At 40.4% G+C, this 21,461-nt stretch overlaps 1 protein-coding gene across 1 annotated transcript in view; it reads right to left on the bottom strand.

Annotated features, from left to right (window-relative positions):
- The window catches only part of cacna1c (calcium channel, voltage-dependent, L type, alpha 1C subunit), a 164,109-nt gene that overhangs the window by 40,315 nt on the left and 102,333 nt on the right, over positions 1-21,461 (bottom strand). The window contains exons 5-11 of the mRNA XM_065951270.1: positions 19,528-19,667; positions 18,568-18,720; positions 17,135-17,334; positions 15,278-15,381; positions 10,064-10,151; positions 9,577-9,661; positions 1,825-1,915 (exon numbers count right to left, since the gene is read on the bottom strand). Of these exons, the coding sequence (XP_065807342.1) occupies positions 1,825-1,915; positions 9,577-9,661; positions 10,064-10,151; positions 15,278-15,381; positions 17,135-17,334; positions 18,568-18,720; positions 19,528-19,667 (861 nt within the window). The remainder of the gene's footprint in view (positions 1-1,824; positions 1,916-9,576; positions 9,662-10,063; positions 10,152-15,277; positions 15,382-17,134; positions 17,335-18,567; positions 18,721-19,527; positions 19,668-21,461) is intronic.

The raw sequence follows: 21,461 nt of genomic DNA, 5'->3' as shown, positions 1-21,461 counted from the left end.
TCCTTTCCTTCTTTTAAGTATTTCCTAAGCACTCGGATAGAACCTAAACAATCAACTTTACTGTCCACTCTGAGAAATGTCTCTTTGACTCCAGTTCTGCAAAAATGTAGCTCCCTCCACAGTAGAATCAAAAAAGTTGTTTTGGTTTGACACGGGACAAATAAACAAAAAAAACAACATAATGAAGACAAGGTAACGGATGGACAGTGTGAGGAAGGATAAACAACGTGGGTCATCCAGGTGTGCCGACTGGCTTTACTGTTCCTCTGGACAATAATTCTGTGGTATATCACTAATCAGTTGTCTATTTCATAAAATCACTCTCTTTTCTATTCTATTTGAATCTTTTCTTTTCTAATCTATTCAGCTAAATTCAAAGTGATTAAAAGTTTTGTATGTAGGTGTGTTTGCAAGTGTGTGCTGAAGTGGGCCCACTGGGGTCACAGCTCCAGTGTGGCCTTGTTTCTAAGACGAAAGAAAGCAACGCACTTGTTTGAATAATGTAAAAAAAAAAAATGAAAGGAGAGGGGGGAGTAGGAGCGTGTGAGTCAGCTGTTCGTAAGCTCCCACAGGGGAGGAGGAAAGCACTTCAGCTGCAAACACATGAAGAGGAGAGAGAGGGAGAGAGAGAGAGAGAGAGAGAGAGAGAGCAGAAACAGACGAGAAGAAAAGGAAATAAAACTGGAAAACTATTAGATAAGATGTCCTGAGCTATCCTCTTCCTTGAATTAGAAGTGATGGTCACGTTTTCTTTGTATCTCATGAGAGAACTCGCTCTTTGACCTCTTTCATTTCTTTTGCTTTACATGATTTTAAAACTTTCCAACGTGAAATGTACATTTTAAAATAATTCTAACATTCTCATATGAACATTTTCAGTCCATGTGAAACTTAAAAACCATCACATAAAATAACTTTAAAATTGAAAGTTTACAGACAATTATCCCAATTTGCTTTTTTCCCTTGATAGCATGAAGCAAAAATCATATTAAAGAGCAAAATTAAAAGCACTGTCGTTTACATTTTTTCAGCTAAATCAGGATCCAGTAACTGTCATTCAAACCGTTTAGTTTTTAATGTGATCGTTAACTTGTAGTTAACATCAGAGCAGAAATTAATTCCCCCTAGTCCACCATATGTCTCATCAAAGTCATAGATTGGCTGTAAAAGGAAAAAGACCGTCTTTAAAAGGTAAAGTATGAAACTGTTAATATTTCTACTTAAGTAACAGACACAAAACTTTTCTTTGGCCATAACTGTCCCTCAGCACACGGCCTCTCTTCCTCCATGTGGTGGCAGGGCTAGCGGTTGGAGAAGGAGGGTTTTCAAGGGAAAAAAACATGTATGAAACATTTTTAAGCCTCTGAGTGAGACATTAACAAGTTGAAGGAAGTGCTGTCCCATCAGTGTGAACTCAGAGCTCAGAACAATAAACCCAAAGGGAGTTTGACTTCACTCTCTTTTGAAAGAAAGCCATTACCCACCATTGAGATGCATTTTAAACCTTCAAACATCTCCTTACATCCACCCAAGTTCTCCAAATATGACCAATTAAGAGTATGACCATCTGCTCTCTTATAACCTTTCTTACTGCATGAATTCCTCAAAAAATCACTGAGCCGGATGAAACAGAGGTACAGCTTCATGGGATCAGTTGAGTACAGAGGGAGGCAGAGCCACTTGTTCCGGAGCTAACAGCGAAGTGTTAATACAGGAGAAACAGCAGACGGAGTTCTTCCTCAGGATTGACTGAAGGTGCCGAGTCAGCTGAGGGATGGAGGGGAGGAGAAGAGGTGTGTTTGAGAAAGAGGGCGAGGTACTTACGCCAGCCGGGTACAGCAGGTCTCCCCCTCCACGTCTCCCCCTGGGGCGTTATCTGTGTTGACAGATTCATTCTCGCTAGCTGGCATGCTCACTGAGAGACAAGAAAGGAGAAGAAAACGAGAAAGAAAGAGAAAAGTGAATTGACAGGATAGGAAAGTTGTTTTACTTCCTACATGACAGCAGTCTTGCTTACTTCAGATTTTCACACACACTTAAAATCAATGCATCCAGTCCTGTGTAGGTAAGCACTGCGGAGCTATATTGAAACTGGTTCAAACACATCAAGTAATCCACCTTGAATTATATATATATATATTTGAACTTTTACGCTAACTTTCCACATTAACAATATTTACTGGTTAGGGATCCTGGGACAAAAACCTCAGCAACAGCTATTAGAAAGGATTTCAACTTCTAATCTACAGGATTGCTCAACTGCTCATGTAGTCTTAACAAATCCCCTGTGTGGTTTTATAGCTCATTTAGATAGCCAGATAATACCATTCTGGAGAATTTCCTGCGAACGTGGAGATGTTGGAGCTTGAATGTTAATTTAAGCTGTGAGATCTTTGGCTGTATTTGTGTTAATGCAAATATCTGAAAACCTACTTCACAGATTTTTATCAGATATGTGAACATGTAAAAATCTCACTCTTTGGTTATAAAGCCACAGTGAGACTGCAATTGTTTCATTTTGGCTTTATTCAAAGACAAGTGTCTGTGTAACGGTGTCAGGATGAATGTCAGAAAGATGGAGTAAGGACAGAGTGACATGATTTGGCAGTAAAGGATGGAAAAGTGTTATAAAAAATACACCGAAACAATAGGGATGATGTGTTGAGTCTAGGGAGTGATGGAAGCACCGAGGGAGGTGTAAATGGAGGGAGAGGGAGAGGAAAAATGGGATGAATGTGGGACGGTTGGTTGAGAGACAGATATGAAGTGATACATTTCTTTTTATTGCTGCCGTCAGTCTTTGTCTGTCTGCAGGAATGAGCTGTACTAGCCCTGTTGTCACCAGTTGAAGCACCCTCTGAGTAACAGGGCCAGACACTACTACTGACTCCCATTGCCTCTTGTGATAAAGTTGTATGTCCACTGTTAAAATTAGTTCAACCTTCTCATGCAGAACTAATCTAAGCATACCAACTATGAGTTTATATGAGTTCAATCAGGAATGGAGATTGTTAATTTGTATTAATATTGATACCATTATCGAGACTTTCAATCAGAGTCGTTATCAATACTGACCTGCATTTTACCGACCCAACCTTGAGCACATCGAGCTTATGTTGCTTTTTTTAGTTAGCTAGCTAGTGTTTTTTTTCCTGCCGATGTCAACGATCATTTCAAAGTTGTATTACTATTTTTAACTAATGGGATTGCACTTACCCAGGCTGCTTTAGAGAAGGAAGATGACTGTCAAACAGCAGCATCCGGAGTTAATGTTGTTTTTTCAACCCAACACAGGCAGAGGTACCGCATTTTGGTTTAATTTGAATCACCATGCTAATGTACTTATTGGCAGGCAATTAAATTGTATTTAAAAATGTTGTAAGACAACCAATGTCTGTTTGTGCGCCGGTGATTTAATTTAAAAGAAGTGACTCCACTCGAGATATAACATTACATTACAAGACCAACAAAACTTGATAGCAGCATCGATCAGCTCAAGCATTGATTGAAACTGGGATTTGATCTCTATCCCTGAGTTCTATACTGATTTGCTGATGAGAAATTTAACAAAACGTGCAAGATTTTAGTATAAGTAAGGCAAATTGTTGTCATCATGAAGCTTTTTCTGAGTTATATGACCTTTAAATAAACATGAGCAAATAATGAAGTGCAAAAAAACAAGAAAACAAGCAATTCACAGTTTCCTTAAGCATGCATTAAGGGTGGCTGCAGTCATCAAGCCAATCTTCATTCTCAGTCAGAACTGCATACATACAAATTAAATATAAAAAAGTTTTGGTAGGTGAAAACGACTCTAGCCTTGGAATTTCTTTGTGGGACGGCGTAGTTCTCAAGGCAGGTTTGTAAAACCTGTCAGCAATGGATTTAATATAAATAAGTAAATAAGATTTGCAGCATTCAGAGGTTTAAAAAAAGCAGTTTTTTTTTATCATGAGCTGGCTTGTAAGCACTTAGCTAACACAATACATCAAAGTAAGCAGCAGTGAGTGAGCAGTGTACTTTGCCACATGGTTGATGATGGATGAATTGTGTGTTGTAGAGACCAGGCTGGTCTCTCTGAACATTAAAGCCTCGCTCTGTGTTCTCTCACCTCAACACGTGCCACCTGCTGCTCTGCTACTTAGTTAAAAGCACTCAGGGCCCTCCGGTCTCTCCTGAGGCTAAGGCCTTTCAAATATAAAACCAGCCTTGTGCCTTCTCCTCAATGGAGCTCTGAACTAGTTTAATACCTATTGTTAGATTAAACCCCATAGACCTCAGACAGAAGAGAGACAGAAGGAGATGAAGAAGGAAAAGGAACAGGGAGCATGGGAGGGAGAGAAACGAAAGAAGGGAGGGAATGAGAGAGAGAGGGAAGGGTCACATTTTTCAACAGTGAGACTGATTCATTCATTCTTATTAAGATTAGTACCTTAATGGTGTTTAAAAAATGAAGAGAAAGCTCTGAAAATAGACTCTACCAAAATGCACAGAACCAAAAGAAGAGGTAATTCACTACGGAGGTATACAGGTACAGAACTGAGTGTGTGTGTGTGTGTGTGTGTGTGTGTGTGTGTGTGTGTGTGTGTGTGTTTATGTGAGTGTGTATGTTAGTGTCTGTCATCCTACAAAAAAAAGCAAAAGTTGGATATTGATCACCCCTACCATCGTCTCCAGAAGTCATTTTCAGAAATTTGAAGCTGTCCCAAATCAACCAAAATGTCAAACAAGTGTTCAAATTGTCACCTGAACAATTAAGTTTCTTCATGCAGGCTTTGTTTATTCCACTATTGTTATATTTTGATTTTCAGTCTTTTTTTCTCACAAGGCACTTGATGGCGAGTTGATGAAAAATGACTGCGACCTGTTTGTATCTAAGCTTTCAAAACTAAAGTGAATGGAAAGACGTTTCTTGAGTTTTTAGAAAATATAGCAAGTGCCTAGTGAAATGAATGAAAAGGCTGAAATTCAAAAAAGTATTTCTACTATCTCTTGCTATTAGATTTAGCATGGCTTTCAGCTACAATGCTCGGGAATTTTAGGGAAAGGAATCTGAAACAACAAGTAGAGGACTGTGGCATCACAAATATATATATAGATATATATAAAAAAAATCACTTTTATGTACCATTGTCCCCTTGTTTTCATTTCTCATTCAGGCAGATGCAAACATTTTCCTTTCCTTCTAAACCTTTAAGGGAAAAAGTGGCTGCATCTCAATAAAGAAAAGATCTTTCCTCCCCTTATTTGAGTATTCCTTGTACTGATTGGTGTCAGGCTTTTGATTATACGTAATTAAAAGTGGAGGTTCATGAAACAGCGGTAAAGGTTTAATGCAATGAAGAAATGCAGTATTGCCAACAGCAGGGATCGTTATGGTGGCAAACTTCCAGGTCTCCACTGCAAGAGAGAATGAATATATAAAGCCTTGAGATTCATTATTATTCAATGAAAGTTGTTCGAAGGGGTTAGGCAGACACTGAGCATAAACTATTTTACAGTGTTGAGAGGCAGCCACTTACCCCCGTTTTGCTTTGAAGCTTTGGAGGGGGGAGAAAAAGATGCTAACTTCAATGCAGGGGGTGAGGAAAGGAGAAGAGAGGAAAGGAGGAGAGTCGAGAAGGAGAAAGGAGAAGAGAGTTGGCAGTCCACTTGCATGTCTAGGATAATATTTCCAGTAAATCTTTAACTAGTGTTGGACCATGCAGACAGACGCACACGCCTTACGAAGGAAAGCCGCATTTTTCTTCACGGCTCCACGCAGAGACTGAAAACGATGGTTCTTACCTGGGGACAGAGAGCACGGCTCAGCAAGACAAACACACACAAATACAAACACACACATGGATACACACAAAAGGCACTCCCAGTCAGCAGGTCATGTGGAAATGCACTCAATCTGTCATTTCAAACACAAATGAACACATGTACTCGTACTGGCTTTGAGTCCAATCAGTTTGTACATTTTTATCTTTATAATCACATCTTCCCCCACCTTAAGCTGAAACTAAAGATTGAGATGCATTAGGAGCAGAACTGGCAAAAAAAAAGACTGCCTCCCCCTTTTTGTGGAATATTGTAGAACAAAAAAAGAGACAGAAAGAGAGAAAAAGAAGGGATGAGAGGAGGACTTCATTGGAAGGTTTCATATTCAAGAGTTAAAGAAATTAACATCCAGAGGCAGGTTTCAGTGTTTTTACAGGGAATACCCATCACAATACATCTTTCAGTTTTATTCTCTGTCCACTTGCCAGCAACAATATCGATTGTTTTTGTTCGCTTCACCCATTCCTCTCTCACTATTTTTTATAATTGTGTACCTCTACATCCATCATCATGCTACTCCACCAGGGTTTGAAATTAGCATCTGCCACCTATGTTCTAGCGGCAACTGAGGGTGAACAAAAGTAACGTAACAGAGAGATTTCTGACAGTAACAAAGTCAGTCCTGGTCTGCTGCTTGTATGGCTCTAAGCAGAGCCAGGCGGTCCTGCACCCGGTCCTTAATGACCAGAGGGCCTCTCCTCCTCATTTCAGAGTGAGTGTCAGTGTTTACAATTATAGACTATGTGCTGAAATGGCTCGATATGAACCTTCCTCAGAGCGGTTATACAAACTAAAGGAGAGATGGCTGTAGCTCTGACTCGTTTGGAAGTTGTTGTTTTCTCCCAATGAGCTAACTTATGCTATGTTGTCACACGTGAACCGAAAATGCACTGCAAATGAAACGTGCTGCAAAAAAGCCGAAACAACTGCATTAACATCAAACGTGCTGCAAGTACATAAACCAAACAAGTCAAAGACACACATTTTCAGAAAACAACTGTAAGTAGAGAAATGCTGCAAATTCAGCCTCAGTGCTCCAGGCCTGTAGGGGCGCTCTGTGGGTCGGTTTATTTACGGGAAAGAGTAACGGAGACCAGTGGAAATAAAAACCCTGAAATTCAGGATATCAGAATCAACGAGGAAGCGTTTGACCTGAAAGCATTTAGACCTTATAACTGATTAAATATTTGTAGAAAGCCATCTTTCTATGAATTTTTTATGCAAACTCTGCCTGTTTACAAGCAAGTATACATAGAAACTCATGTCAAAACCCCACATGACACAGAGACAAACAAAAACCTCCTGAGAGTCAGCAGAATGACTGAACCAGGCAAGGTACTGGTTGTTTTACTCAGACGGGCTAGAGACACGCCTACCACACACAGCTGTCGCTTCACTGTCTGATCACATTTAACTGTGTGTGTGTGTGTGTGTGTGTGTGTGTGTGTGTGTGTGTGTGTGTGTGTTTTCAAGGTTCTTGACACATGTAATCACTCAAGCTGATGCTAAAAAACTGTGAAAAATCAATACATTAAATGGCATCTTCTGTTCTCTGTCACTGAAAACAAACACACTCACACTCACAATAAATATCTATCTTCATATGAATACACTGTTCACATCGTTAATCAATATTATGCCCGTGTAGCACTTCATGTAAAGATGGGATGATAGATAGACACATAGGAAGGTGTGTATGTGGTCTCTGTGTGAGTGAGCAGTCAATAGTGTGACTTTCTCCCGATGTTAGAGCCCATCTGCTCCCTGTCCCAGATACCCATTCAGTCTCTGCTTTATACACTTACACTATACGCACACGCGCACGAGCACACACACACACACACACACACACACACACACACACACACACACACACACACACACACACACACACACACACACACACACACACCCTGACCACCCCTCTTCCGGATCGAAGCATCTCTTATCTTCTCCCCTTCCTCTAAGTCTCATATCCCTTCTTAGGACAGTTTGTGTGTGTGTGCGCGTGCATGTGTGAAGTAGTCTATGCAAAGAGTTCTGGGCAGTCGGGACAAAGTGCCCTCATTCATCTTCCCAAAGGAGGATTCATCTTTCGAGGAGAGAGGAAGGCAGAGCAATAAGAGAGCCAGTGACTTGATTTTCCATTTTAACAAACAGGGGTGATTGATTGTTCTATTTGAGAACTTTAAACCATATGTATAAATCACTTTGCTGGATCATTGAAATCTAATGGCCTTAGTTATCACATAGTAAAAGCAATGGACTAAATCTTGCACATAACAGATAGCAGCAGTTTCAATATTGGATTTGTTTTTCCTATGGTTAATTATTCTTCATTTTAAGTTTTAAAACATAAAGTTATAAGTAAAGCCAACTTTTCAGGATCAACACATTTTGTACATACTGTATTTATTTGTTTATGTGCCAATAACTCGGGCACACTGATAACCCCTAGGAGCACATTGATAACATGTATAAACAAGTGGAGGTTAAAGATTAGCCACAGGGGTAATGGGCCTTATTTATTTTCATGTAAATCTGGGTATTGCCCATTTGCCCGTGTGAAAATCCTGAGATTTACTGAAAGATTAGATAATCATTTTTTCCCCTATCAACCTTCTTCCCTCTGCAGTCATTAGTGTTTCTCAGAAGGAGCCAAAGTGCTTTGTAGAAGATGAGCGAGTTGTATGCAGAATGCATGCTTTGGCATATTTAGTCTGCATCATTCATTCATTCATCGTCAATTTGAGCAAGCTGAGATCCAAGCCTTTACAAAATAGTTCACAAGACACATGGCGCACACTGAACGGTTCAAAAATAATACAGAGACGACTTTATCATCAACTCCCGGCCTCTCTTTAGCAATATCCCTCTCTCAAGTTCTTTTTCCATCTCCTCTGAGATCAGAGCTCCACGGTAAAAGAGGCCAGTGGTCTGAGCTCCCTCCCCAGGACATGCTGCTCAGTCCTCGAGGAGGCTTGTTTCCTGTGTGGCAGCCTCTCTCTGGAGGTGTTTTGGCGGGAGACACGGTGTTAATTTGTGTGAGTACATTTCTATCAGAGTACGAGTACACACATTCCTAAGGGTGTATACCACCAGTTTGTCTGTGTTTGTCGTACCATTGTGTACCCAGAGGCTGTTAGCTGCAGTCTGACACATTCAGCTAACATCCAAACAGGTTTTAAACCTCAAGAGAGTTCCTTAGGCAAAGCAGGCAGCCAATCTCAACATCCTCTCGCTCTGTCAGTCACTCATTCAGTCTCTGACTATTATGAACTTCCAAACGATAGAGATGCTACTTACAGACCAAACATATGCACACCCACACACAAAGAGTTTCCCTCACAACTTCTTGGTACAGTGAGCACAAAATATCTTAGGATAGAGACAAAACTGAGCTGTCCAGAGAGCTCATCTGATAAAGCATGCACCCAATGTTCTGAGGCCTAACTGCACTAGCCTGGGTTTGATTTGAACCCATGACAATTGCTGCATGATGTCCCCTCTCTGTCTTCCCATATTTTAAATATACCTTTTGAATAACTGCAAAAATTCCCTCAAATAGTCTAAAAAAAACAAACAAAGACAAAAAAACACAACTATTCAAACCAGCCTTTTTTCACACACTTTCTTACTATTCCCCAAAAGAGGCAAACTTTTAAAAGCATTAAGGCGTTGTCGTCCTCATGGCAAACTGCAGGAATCCCAAAACTCTATGTTCAAACGGACACAGACTCTTGTACTCACGGTTTCTGGGTTTGTCATCATCCATGCCCTCCTCTTCATTCTCCGGGTCAATGTCTTCAGCCTGAGTAATCCAGTCTAAATAGCCCTGTATTCACGCACACACAGACAGGTTGATCAACACAAAAGCTACGAAAACACAGCCTAGTTAGAAACACTGAAAGACACCGCATGATTTTAAGATGATGCGGGGACATACACTATTAACATCTTTATTAATGTACACTTTGATTAGAAAAAACAAAATCATCTTTTCTTTGCCAGTGTTTACAGGAAGGCCTACAGTTACTTTAAAGAGCTTTTCTTTCTTACCTCATATGTGATGCTGCCTCTATTGTGGCATTGCTTTAGTTAGTAACTTAACAATGAAACACTAAATTTTAGAAGAGCCAGATGGGGAGTTTAAAGTTTGAAGGATGACGGTAATGTGCAGTGAATTTAAGTGACAAGTAAGGACTGTTACATGCTCTCTCAGATGAGAACAGCCTACCTTGAGGTCCTCCTCCAGTTGCTGTTTTTCTCTGAGTTTCTGGAAGTCACCTCGGGCCTTTGCTTTCTCCCTCTCCTTGGAAAACTCTCTGAGAAGATGGGAACAGGATGGAGGGTTTGGGGCGTAGAGAGATAGGGGTATATAGGGGAAAAGGGGGGCAAAAAAAGGGAAAAACAATCTGAAACACTAGACTGAAATGTTGCAGAAACAAATCATGTGACAATGCTGCAATAATACATCAGATAATACAGTTCTTCAGGACAGGAAGGAGGAAAAACCTGCTGAAGAGAAAAAAAAATCATGGAAAGAGAAAAGCTCTGCCAAGGAAAAAGGTGTTAGTATGCAAATTCAAATGACACAATGTCCAAACAGAAACATTGGAGCTGGATTCACATCACAAACAATCCAATTCATTAACAAGCAGCCAACAGATAGATACAGTTCAACTCAGTCCTGTCTATGTGTTTTTGGTAAACAAGGTATCCAATATCAAACCTAATGCACTCTGTAGTTGGAATGTGAAGTGTAACATCCCTACTGACTGACCAAAAGTAGATAAGCAAAGACATTTCATTAATTGATTAGTCAGCACACAAGTGTTCAACAGATGACATTTAATTTAATTATATTTAACTGTACTGTTGCTGTCCCAGGGAAAAAGGACCCCAGCTGCTCGCTTGTCTGTTTGTGGTTTACTTCCCACAGTGTGTTCTGGGTCCACCTAAGGGTCTGTTCCTTGTTGTGATGTGCCTGGTACAACCCCAGAGGGAGGGACACAGAGGGCACCACCTCAGCTTATTCCTGTCAAATTGGACGGGAAGCGGCTCTGCTCCAAGGGCAACACTGCATCGCTGAGCTCCTCACCATTGGTAGACCCTCTTATTGTTAAGTTTGCAGATGCATGGGCTAGAATTTGGAATAAAAACATACAAAGCTGTCTTTTTTTCCCTCCGCTTTCTTTTGGTACATCATTTAGAATCTAAGAGAATATGTTTACTGGTAATCTTGAATCCCCATTTTTTTGAGTATTTCCTTTGACTTCCCTAATTCTTCAAAAAGTTTGGATTTTTAGGGTAAATTGGACAAAGAGGACAAAAAAACTAAAATGATTTAAAAGAGCTAAATCAGTCTTAAATGAGTTTGAAATATTAAAATATTATGATGAAATTTTGTGAAATAACTTGGAGGTGTCAGGATGAAAGAAAGAATTAAGGAACATTAGATTAAAAGCTGCACTTGGGAAAGGTCAAAGTCAGGTTGGAGTCACAGTTGGGAATAATTAATTTGTTTAAGAACTGAAAGGAGCAGAGGGCCCTGGGAACCTCTGCAGTTAAAAGGTGCAAAAAAAATCCACATTTGAAGGTCCACTGATAGGAAAACTTTGCTAGTTTCTCAGTGTTATGATTTCAATGGATGAGAATACAAGTATAGTTTGTAAAGTTTCCTATATGTACCTTGACATTAACAAGTAAATCTAAAAAAGTTTTAAAAAGTGGTATAAATAACAAAATCACAGAACAAAGTTGATCCGAATGTTCTCCATCCAATAAAATGCATTTAAATCTTCAACGTGTGTATTATATTCTGTTTCACTGTTTCCTCGGGGGAAAGGAACCATAATAAAAAAAATAATAAAATTGTGATTTATAGATCACTTTCTTCTGAGTCTAGACACAGGAAAAGAATACATGTCTGTATGTGTGTCTGTGTTTGTGAGAGGGCTATGTGTTTAAGGAATAATTAAACCTTCAGTTAGAACATACACACACACACACACATGCACACACACACACACAGATCAATAAGCATTAGGACAAACTGCCCTTGAATCACTTGTCTGATCATTAGAAGGAGACCCAATACTATTGATCTGTTTCTGTCGGCGCTTGTGCCAATGTGTGTGTATTCAAAATATGTGTGCATGATTGCAAACTCGGAGGCGTTTCATTTTAAGATAAGACCGTCTTAGTAGGAAATACATGTTCCAATCCTCATCATGACTTTTCTCTGTCCGAAATCATTCCTGAATTCTCAAATTTCCTTTTTGTTTTTCCTTCACACCATTAACATGTTACATCAAATCCAGACAGTCACAACCTGATGTTTCTGCCACTACGTCCATCGTATTTGGTCTTCTTCTCCTCAGCCATTACTTATAATGCCCCCCCCCCCCCCCCCCCCCCCACACACACACACACACCATGGAGGAGCAGTTGGTAAAAGGTCAGGCTGTGTAGTGTGTTGACAGCATCATTAGTCAGAAATCAGACAAAGAATCAGACAGCCAAACCTCCCCCAAAGCTGTTTGGACCAGATAGACTTCTATTATTTTCCCACAGTGCTGCTGCTGCTGTCAAATCACTGTGGCTATTAGGAGTAAGTTTCTGGTCAGTCAGTCAAGGGTGAAACACTTCACACCTCTTAACTCATTCCACCTACAGCATGTGAAAAACCTTGAATTCTGATGCCAAAAAGAGTATGAGTATGAAAAAGTGTGAGACCACCCATAAGCTGCAATGTGTCTGTCAATATCCTAACGGTTGTCTACAAACTGAGCATTCAGCCTGAATGTATGAAGCATGATTTATTGCTTTACTTTTTCAGTAAATAAGAAAGTGAGTTCCTTTTTAACAATCCCACCAGTGATGAGGGCTGTGCATTTTATGACAAGAATAGTGCTTTTCTAGAGAAGCAAAACTGTAGAGTTGTAGAGAAGGAGACATTTTGATATTGCTACACAGAGAGGCAATCTCCAAAAGGACTGAAAGCAGAGAATACCCATCTGTTCTGTACAAGTGTCCTTGAGCAAGTTGCTGAAGTACAAAGTTTTGTTTAATCTACAACGTTACATGTTATACTTAACTCTAATCATAAATACATTTGATGTGACTGACTGTGAGCTGCACTTTCTCCTTATTTCACATGTGTGGATATTTACTGTGTCACTGCAACACATTCCTGTACATGCGTGTTACAGAACATGCTGCCTTAACCACCATCTGTTGTGCCAAGCATAAAGTACACAGGAGTAAAGACTTCCCCTTTAGCACAATCAAACAGCAAAGCTCTCAGAACGACAGTATAAAAGAATGGAGGAGAAGAAGTTGAGTTAGTGTGAAGGGACCTTTAACCTCACCCTTACCCGCTCAAAACCCCCAGAACCAAGTTAAGCACAAAGAAGGATCCGATGATGATCAAGGTGACAAAATACACCCAGGGCCACCTGCACCCTACTGCATCATTCACCTAGGTGGAGACATGAGGATGTAGGATGGAAGAAAGAAAAACGGGAGATGGATGGAGGATAAAGGTGGAGGGTGATAAAGGAAGACCAGTGGCCATCACAATGATTGAGAGTGCAGGGATTAAAGAGAGGAAGGAATAAAAGAAGGGAAGAGGGAAGGAGGTAGATCCTTAGTGAAAGCTCCCAAAAGATGGAGTTGTTTGGTTATGGTGCATTCATAGTATCTGTCAGAGCCACTAAAAGAGGATCTTTAGACTAAGCAGACACAATTTAAAAAAAAGACTGTGCTAAACCAAGACACCGATAAACGGCTATGAATGACCCAGATGTTAAACAAGAAATCTCCCCTTGGAGCAACCTTTTTAGTGCCAAGGCGCTCAGTGCAGTTTTTCAAGAGAACAGGGAAGGTTTCAATTTTAAAACAGCGAGAAAAAACATCTTGTGCGTTATCACTATGGAGAGAAGGAACTACATTTAGACATTTAACAGACTTTGCAGCAAGACCCCCATAGATTGGACATAAGAAACTGCGCTCATGACAAATAAGACACCTGAATCTCTTTAGTTTTCAGTCTAAAATGAATCAAATAATAAGAGGTTGTATTACTACTTATTACTGTATATTAATAAAACTGTCATTAAGGTAACTATGACTTTACTTGTGTTTAGCTGATGTAATCATTCGTTTGATGTTTTATACACTTTTTCTAATTGAATCTAGTCACTTGTGTTTTTATGAAAGCTTTATGTGCAGCTGTCCAATACATCGCTGCCATCTTAAATGCCACGTTTCTTTCGTGCTCCACTCTGTCCTCAAAAGAACCTTTTTTTTTTTTTTGCTGTTGTGTCGTCCCTGCTGTGCAAGTTTTTTTTTTAAGTGTTCAATCTCGATGGCTGACCTGAGGGGTGAATTATTAATACCCCTGTGTGTCCCTACAGACTGGGTGGAGCTAGAACTAAAACAGCGTGACTTGGCAGAGTGGGATTAAACACCACCCAATTTAACACTCACACAGATATACAACACAAGCACATACACACAAACTCTGTCAGGCCGATGATAAAATGCCCATGTATTTAAGCTGCTCATGTTAAGTGTGTCATTTAAACAGGAGTGGCATAAGGGGGACAGTGGAGCTCGTCTAGGAGGCTTGTGAGTGTGTTTTTGTGCATGTGTGTGCGTTTACATCTGTTTGTGTGTGTCCACCTGTCGATCAGATACGTTGAGACGGGATAAGGCCCTTTGAGGTCGTCTGACATGAACATCAGAGTAAGACACTGCATCACTGCCTCTTCCTGTGCGTATTTGGGATTGTGTTTGTGTGTGGTCTATCCAGCTTGTGACAGAGGATTGATTGAGTGGAACAGAAAGCAGAGAGAGCAGGAGATTTTGCTCAGTTCAGTGATTGTCAACTCATCGTTCCTCGACTGCAGGGACAAGATGCCTGGCTGTACTTTTACTGTTTAAACACTGGCTTTAGACTGTTATCACCCTCTTCTTATTTGTGTTTAATTTCCTCCTCGCATCATTTAAATCTGCCAACATAATCTGACCACAGATTCTAGCTCAGATCTTTGGTCAGTTTCGTTGTAGTCGCATCTCATCTGATTATCTTTAATGCCTTTTTCTGTTCGTGCAGAATTCCATCTGCTATGTCCGTTTATTTGACATTAGCTGACCTTCACCTGTAGCTAAGTTTTCTTCTTTATAATTGTACTAATGCCTTAATGTGAGTACACATGTCTGAAATTACATCAGCGACTTTCTATTCAATTCCAATCTACAGAGGCTCACTGGATACTTACAAGTGAACCAGAGGTTGCCCCAGGAGTCTTGCTGCATGGCCATTTATCAAATCTGATACAGTACACACTATACAGTCCCATCACAAACAACATGCAGTCGTTTGTACAGTCCCATCGCATACAACATGCAGTCGTACACACATGACAACAGCTCGACCTCTTACCCGCTCAACACCCCCAGAACGAGATTGAGAACGAAAAAGGAGCCGAAGATGACGAGAGACACAAAATAGACCCAGGGCAGCTCATAGCCCATAGCATCCTGCATCTGAGAGAGACAAGAGACAGAGGAGAGGAGGAGGAGAGAGGAGGGGGATTAACAGAGGTGAAGGACAAAAAAAAGTGTGTTAGAAAGTGAAGGAAAAGGAAGACACCAGGCAGGAAACAAGAACAGAGCAGTGCATGTTAAAAAGAGTAGTAGACAGACCTAGCTAAGCAAGAGAGGCAGTATTGTGTGTCTGTGTGCGTGTTAAGTCTTTCGTCTGCACGGTGGAAAGCAGGTGCTAGAGGTTCCACATTTAAAAGCAAACTAAACAACACTTAACCGCTTTTTTTTAAACAGTTCTGTGTCAGAGTATTAGCCTGCTTGTTAATTAAATTGCTGAGTTGTTGCAAAACAACATTAGGACACAATTTAAGTTGACAAATGAGAACTCCTAATTTGGTCTATGAATGAGTTGTCTCTTTAAACTGGAGACTTCTGGACAGAGGGGGCCAAACAGGATATAACAAAGGAGATAAGGAGGATGAAGGGTTCGGTTCATCTACAACAACAGTAGATGTTCACCATTATTAATTTATAATAATGAAAATACGAGGCTTGGTGTTTTTAAATTATGATTTGTAGAAGTCCGAACAGGTAGCTCCCATTATTATAAAGCGAGTAGGCTAAACAAGCCCTCTATTACAAGCAAACCGCTGACTATTTCTCCCTGTGTGTTTGTGTGCAGAAGGTGAAGGAGAAAGGACTGCAGGAGGGGTGTAGAGCTTGTAAGTTCTCTGCTCCATGTGTATACAGTACATGCAGACAGACACAAACAACACACGCTCACACAAAGTCATAAACACACACACACACGTGCTTGTGTAATATGTGTTGTTCAGTTCTTAGTGTATTTTAACCTCTCTCACTTTTGTATGTAATGTAATAAATACTGATACTACATAGAGGCATATACTAAGTCTTCCCTAATAAGTCTTCACTGGTTGGTAGATTATTAGTTAATAAAGAAATTCAGCAGAAAAATTGATGTTTGGAAAAATGGGTTCTCATCTGTATTGCATTTATTTTTTTCAGTTTGCAATGTGCCGGCACACAGAGCACCTCTCAGCAATAATCATGTTGGGATGCAGCCCTGCAAAGTGACATCTGACTCTTTACCATAATGAAAACGTTACTCAGGGCAGCGAAATACAGAGAATAAAGACTGGTAATGTTTCAGGATTTAAAAGGATTTACCACAGATTATACAGACATCGCCCATATTATAATCTCCCGCAGACTGTTTGATCAAATTCTTGCTCAAGAAGGTATATATGCGAGTTTTATTGAACCTTTCTGAACATTGATTAACATCCAGTCTACTGATCTATTTAGCTGGATGGAGCTGCTGCATGCTTTTGGCTATTAACTTGGGAAGAGGTAGTTTCTTAGTGTTCACATTTCTCCGTGGCTGTATGTGTGTATTAGTGTGTGTTCATGTGCTCACTTGACACTTGAATCAAGCATCAGGATTCCACACACGTTCAAAATGAATCGGCGCCTTCAAATACACAGTGTATTGTCTCCATCGATTTGGCCTCAGATATGAGCTTACACACATACACACACACACACACACTCTCTCCCTTTGTAACAATATCAGTGTGCACACCTAGCTTTCCCAGAGAAGCGTTTATGTCATTGCCTTACAATCTTTTCTCAGAAACCACTCATGTGGCACTGATTTTACAGACATAATACAGTCACATACACTCAATCACACAGACGCACAAAGACACTGTTAAGGTGTCCGGCTCACCCAGTACAGCACGTCCGTCCAGCCCTCCATGGTTATACACTGGAACACTGTCAACATTGCGAAGGCAAAGTTATCAAAGTTGGTGATGCCGTCGTTTGGGCCCTCCCAACCCATTTTGCATTCTGTTCCATTGCGGTTACAGTGTCGTCCGTAAGCTCCATCAGGTGCACATGGTGCCGGCTTCTCCTCTGCTATGTTGCCTGTAACAACAAAGAAAACAGTGAGAAGGAGGGATAAATTGTTTCATCACATCCTTTTGACCCAAACCTTCCAACTGCAAGCTTAATCAGTACTGTTATGGCAAGGAGGCCAGTAAGAGGTGTAAATCGCAAATGGGAACAATATACTGCACAACAGCTGCTGGACTCATCTTAAAAATGATACAGACTGGATAGTGAAATGATACAAACGTGTATAAAGTAACTTATCTAGCTTGTATAAGGTGTTGGCTTTGGCTTTCTCCGCCGCTTAAAGCTGACACTAAATTTTGGGATGCGTATTACTGATGAATTCCTCCTGAGTCTCAGCTGACTTCTACTCGCATAATTTGTCTATGTGTGCTTATATTTAGCGTTTCCAATCTTAGTATGTCTTACAACTGCAAGTCACATGAAAGTAAAATTCCTCTAAAAATAGTTAACCTAAAAGAAAATCATCTTCATTTCACAACGAATTAAAAAGCAAACATTGAACTAAAACCAAACACTAGCCATAAAAAAATCAATATGAGAAATTACTGTACTAATTATACAAAACAAGTTCTAGAGAGTGATGTATAGGATTACATAGAGTATTCCAACAGCACTTATCCACTACAAGCTAATGCCTCTCTTGGGAACTATAACATCACCATAACAACACTCAAGTCCATTTATACCTAGGGGCCTTCACGGAAAATGTTCCAGGCACTTATGGTGGCTGCAGTTTCAATTATTGCCCAAATAATTCATACTCAATCATATAAACGAGGATTTCAATAATTCATTATTTAAACTGTTTAAGGTACTGTTTGTGCTCTATTATCTCCAGGCGTTATCGGCTGATGTGTGATGTTTTCTTACTGCAAAGATCAGAGATGTATGCAAATGCCACTCAATAGAAACAGCTAGCCGTGCGACAGTCAAGAGTTTACTTTCTTTGATTCTCAGTCTGAAAGGTTTTAGTGAAGGAAAAGTATTTTCTGTGTTTACATCAGTGTGTGTCTCTGTGTGAATAAATGCTTTCTGAAGCGTGCTTTCACACACAGATGAATGCATGCTTCCATATTGATCAGAGCGTTGAAGTAAGAAACTGAGTGTATGTGTTTGATCATGCATGTTTTTATTTGCATCTGTGCATCCGTGTGCAGTCGACTACATAGTCTCTCTCTTTCCTCGTCATTCTCTCTGTACGTTCATGTGGGACCTGATGCACGTGTGGGCGTGGGTGGATACCTATATGCTCGTGAACGCATGTCTTGTGCATCTTGCCCATGAAGAGCTCCAGGCCGATGATGGCGTAAATGATGATGACGAAAAGGACCAGCAGGGCGATATGGAGCAGAGGAACCATGGCTTTGATAATGGAATTCAACACCACCTGTAAACCTGCAGCACACACAAAGAGGAATTTCTGAGAACAGGTGAATGTGTTGACACTAAGAAATTGAAACAGTCAGTTATGCTAATGTAATTAATAAAGCCTTTCTTATATACCGGTACTTACGCTCAAGTAATGATTACAAATGAATTGAGATCAATTTGAGGGAAGACGGTTGCTGTGCAATTATTCATATAATTTACAAATGCAAAAACACAGTAGGTGGCATCAGTGACTGAGGACTACCTGCATTGATTCTGGTGTGTGTGGATTTAATCACATAAGATCAAATGTAATACAGAGGACAATGTTGGAAAGGGTTCAGTTTAAATACTGTAAACTGAGACATTCAAGCTTTAAACTAGTGTGTGAGGTGAGGGTTAGCATCCTTATCATTTGCCTGCTATGCTTTATACAAGATCTGTATTTCAAATAAACACACACACAAACACAAACACACAGGTGCTAACACTTGCACAAGCCTTCATTCACAATATCTGATCCCCTTCTGTCTCCTGGCCTGTTGGATTATTGACTTCTGTAGTCACTAACGTGGACAGGCTGACAGACAACTCATCTACTGCTCGCACTGTCTGAGTGTCTGATAAAAGGACAAGGGGACTCGTTGTGTCAGCGTGTGGATTTAAAACTGTGTGTGGCACCAATATCAGCTCCAATCTCTGGTTCATTTCTCCCCCGCCTCACCCAATCACCGTTCACACCTGATCCACAGGGCATCGTTTCCACTCCCTTTCTGTTCTTTTCTCTCGTTCATTCTCTCCTTCTCTCTTTGTTCCGCAGCTCTCACTACTTACTGGGTACTCCAGAGACCAGTCTGAGGGGTCTGAGTACTCTGAACGCCCTCAGAGCCTTGACATCAAAGCCCGCCGCTTTCCCTCCGATAGGAGTGGCACCGTCCCCCTTGGTGGCCTGTTCCAAGATCGCACTGAATAAGCTGCAAAACAGAGAGAGATGACTTTAGCAACCTTCATCATATGTACACGCACAACGTCTGTTCAAAGAATTTACTTAAACGTCTATGTTTAGTCTAGATTTAGGCTGTAACATAATCATGTCTGAAAACATCATTTGTTTCAGATAAGCATTTCATGGAAATATAGTATTCAATTAAAGAGTTAAATATGTTTCTATACTGGTGCTTTTAAGTGGCTTTTATCCCCTGTTAGATTATTTAGATGTGAGTGGCCTACAAGCTTGAATCTATGTACGTCCAGCTGAGCTTACCACTGTCACTCTTCTTTCTCTGTGTCTCTGAGATCCTTTAGAAATCACCATACAATACCATTTTCCAGCTAGTGAGGCTCAAAGGCCAGTCATCGGCGCGTTAGTCATGGGGAATTATCAATTAGCACAGATGAAATGGCCACTTGAAAAAGACCTCTCAAAACATATCGCCCTCTCGCTGCCTCTCACTCTCTCTCTCTCTCGGCCTCTCCATTTCGCACTGCCTCCCTCTCAATTTGATTCACTCTCTCTCTCTTGGTAGGAAGCACGCCTTTGAAACACAGAATAAAAAGCATGTCGAGGAGCCACAGTTTTGCACCATCAGCACACATGTGTGTTTTGCAGTGGTGGGGTGTTACATGATAATTAAAGTCTTTAAATGTAGCACCAGGCTTGAAGATAGAGGCTTTTACTGAATTAAAGGTTTTAGAGAAGTCAAAGAACATAAATTATAAATATTTGAATGACTATGTTATTAACAGGCCTTCCACTGTTTAGATTCATTCATTATTAAGCTCTTGATTTTCAAGCTACTTATTATGTGTTTATGCTATTTAATGTCATTTCACTGTGAAAATGTCCCTCACAAGTTCCCATAGCCCAATTTGTCCTGCTCTTGTTGCCAAAGTCCAAAGTCTAGATGTACAGTAATTATGCTTTTGTTAATTAATTAATCAATAAATCACCATAATGTTTTAATGCCAAAAGGTTTAACTCTATTAAATTCCAATTTTTTAGATGGTTCTACACTGTACACTGGGATTCAACGTTAAAAAGAGAGTCCTTAAAGTACCAGATTTCCCACACACAAATAAACACACACGCATGCACGCGCATTGGCTCACCCAACCTTCACTAAAAATAATCATATTGATAATAGTAAAAACATATGTCCTTTAAAGGCACCTTTCAAAACAGTCAAGGTCACCTTACAAAGCAGAGATAAAAAATGAAGATCAAAGTAACAATAAATTGATTAAAATTAACAAACTGAACTCTAAGAGACAAAAGAGCTTAGATTTCAACATATGAGTGTATGTGTGAGTGTACACTTGCATGCATGTGTGCTTGTATAGGCTATGTGTGTGTGACTTTGAGTGCATACAGTATGTGAGCCCCCAAGGCTGCTCACAACCAGGTAGAAGCTCTTTCACCCATATGGGGACCATTCCAGAGGGAGCGAACTCTGTCACTTTTCATTTGCACACACACACACACACACACACAGACAGACACACACACACACACACACACACACACACACACACACACACACACGCACACACACACACACACACACACAAACTCAGGCGCAAAGACAACCAGTCATGCACACACATAGAGACTTTGTCTGCAACGTGTGAAATCAAAGGAGGTTGTGCGTGTATTTGTATTTAATTACAAAACAGATCTGCTGAACCCGGACAAATTGGCCTTTTAAACCTTGGGGAAGCCTAGAGAGGCCATCTAGGTTTAATCACCCAAAACAGCAAGCCCCAGCCCT

This window comes from Labrus bergylta, chromosome 23 (genome assembly GCF_963930695.1).
Source record: "Labrus bergylta chromosome 23, fLabBer1.1, whole genome shotgun sequence".
Classification (NCBI taxonomy): Eukaryota; Metazoa; Chordata; class Actinopteri; order Labriformes; family Labridae; genus Labrus; species Labrus bergylta.
The sequence above is the reverse complement of the archived record's forward strand: the minus strand, read 5'-3'. Positions and strand labels throughout refer to the sequence as shown.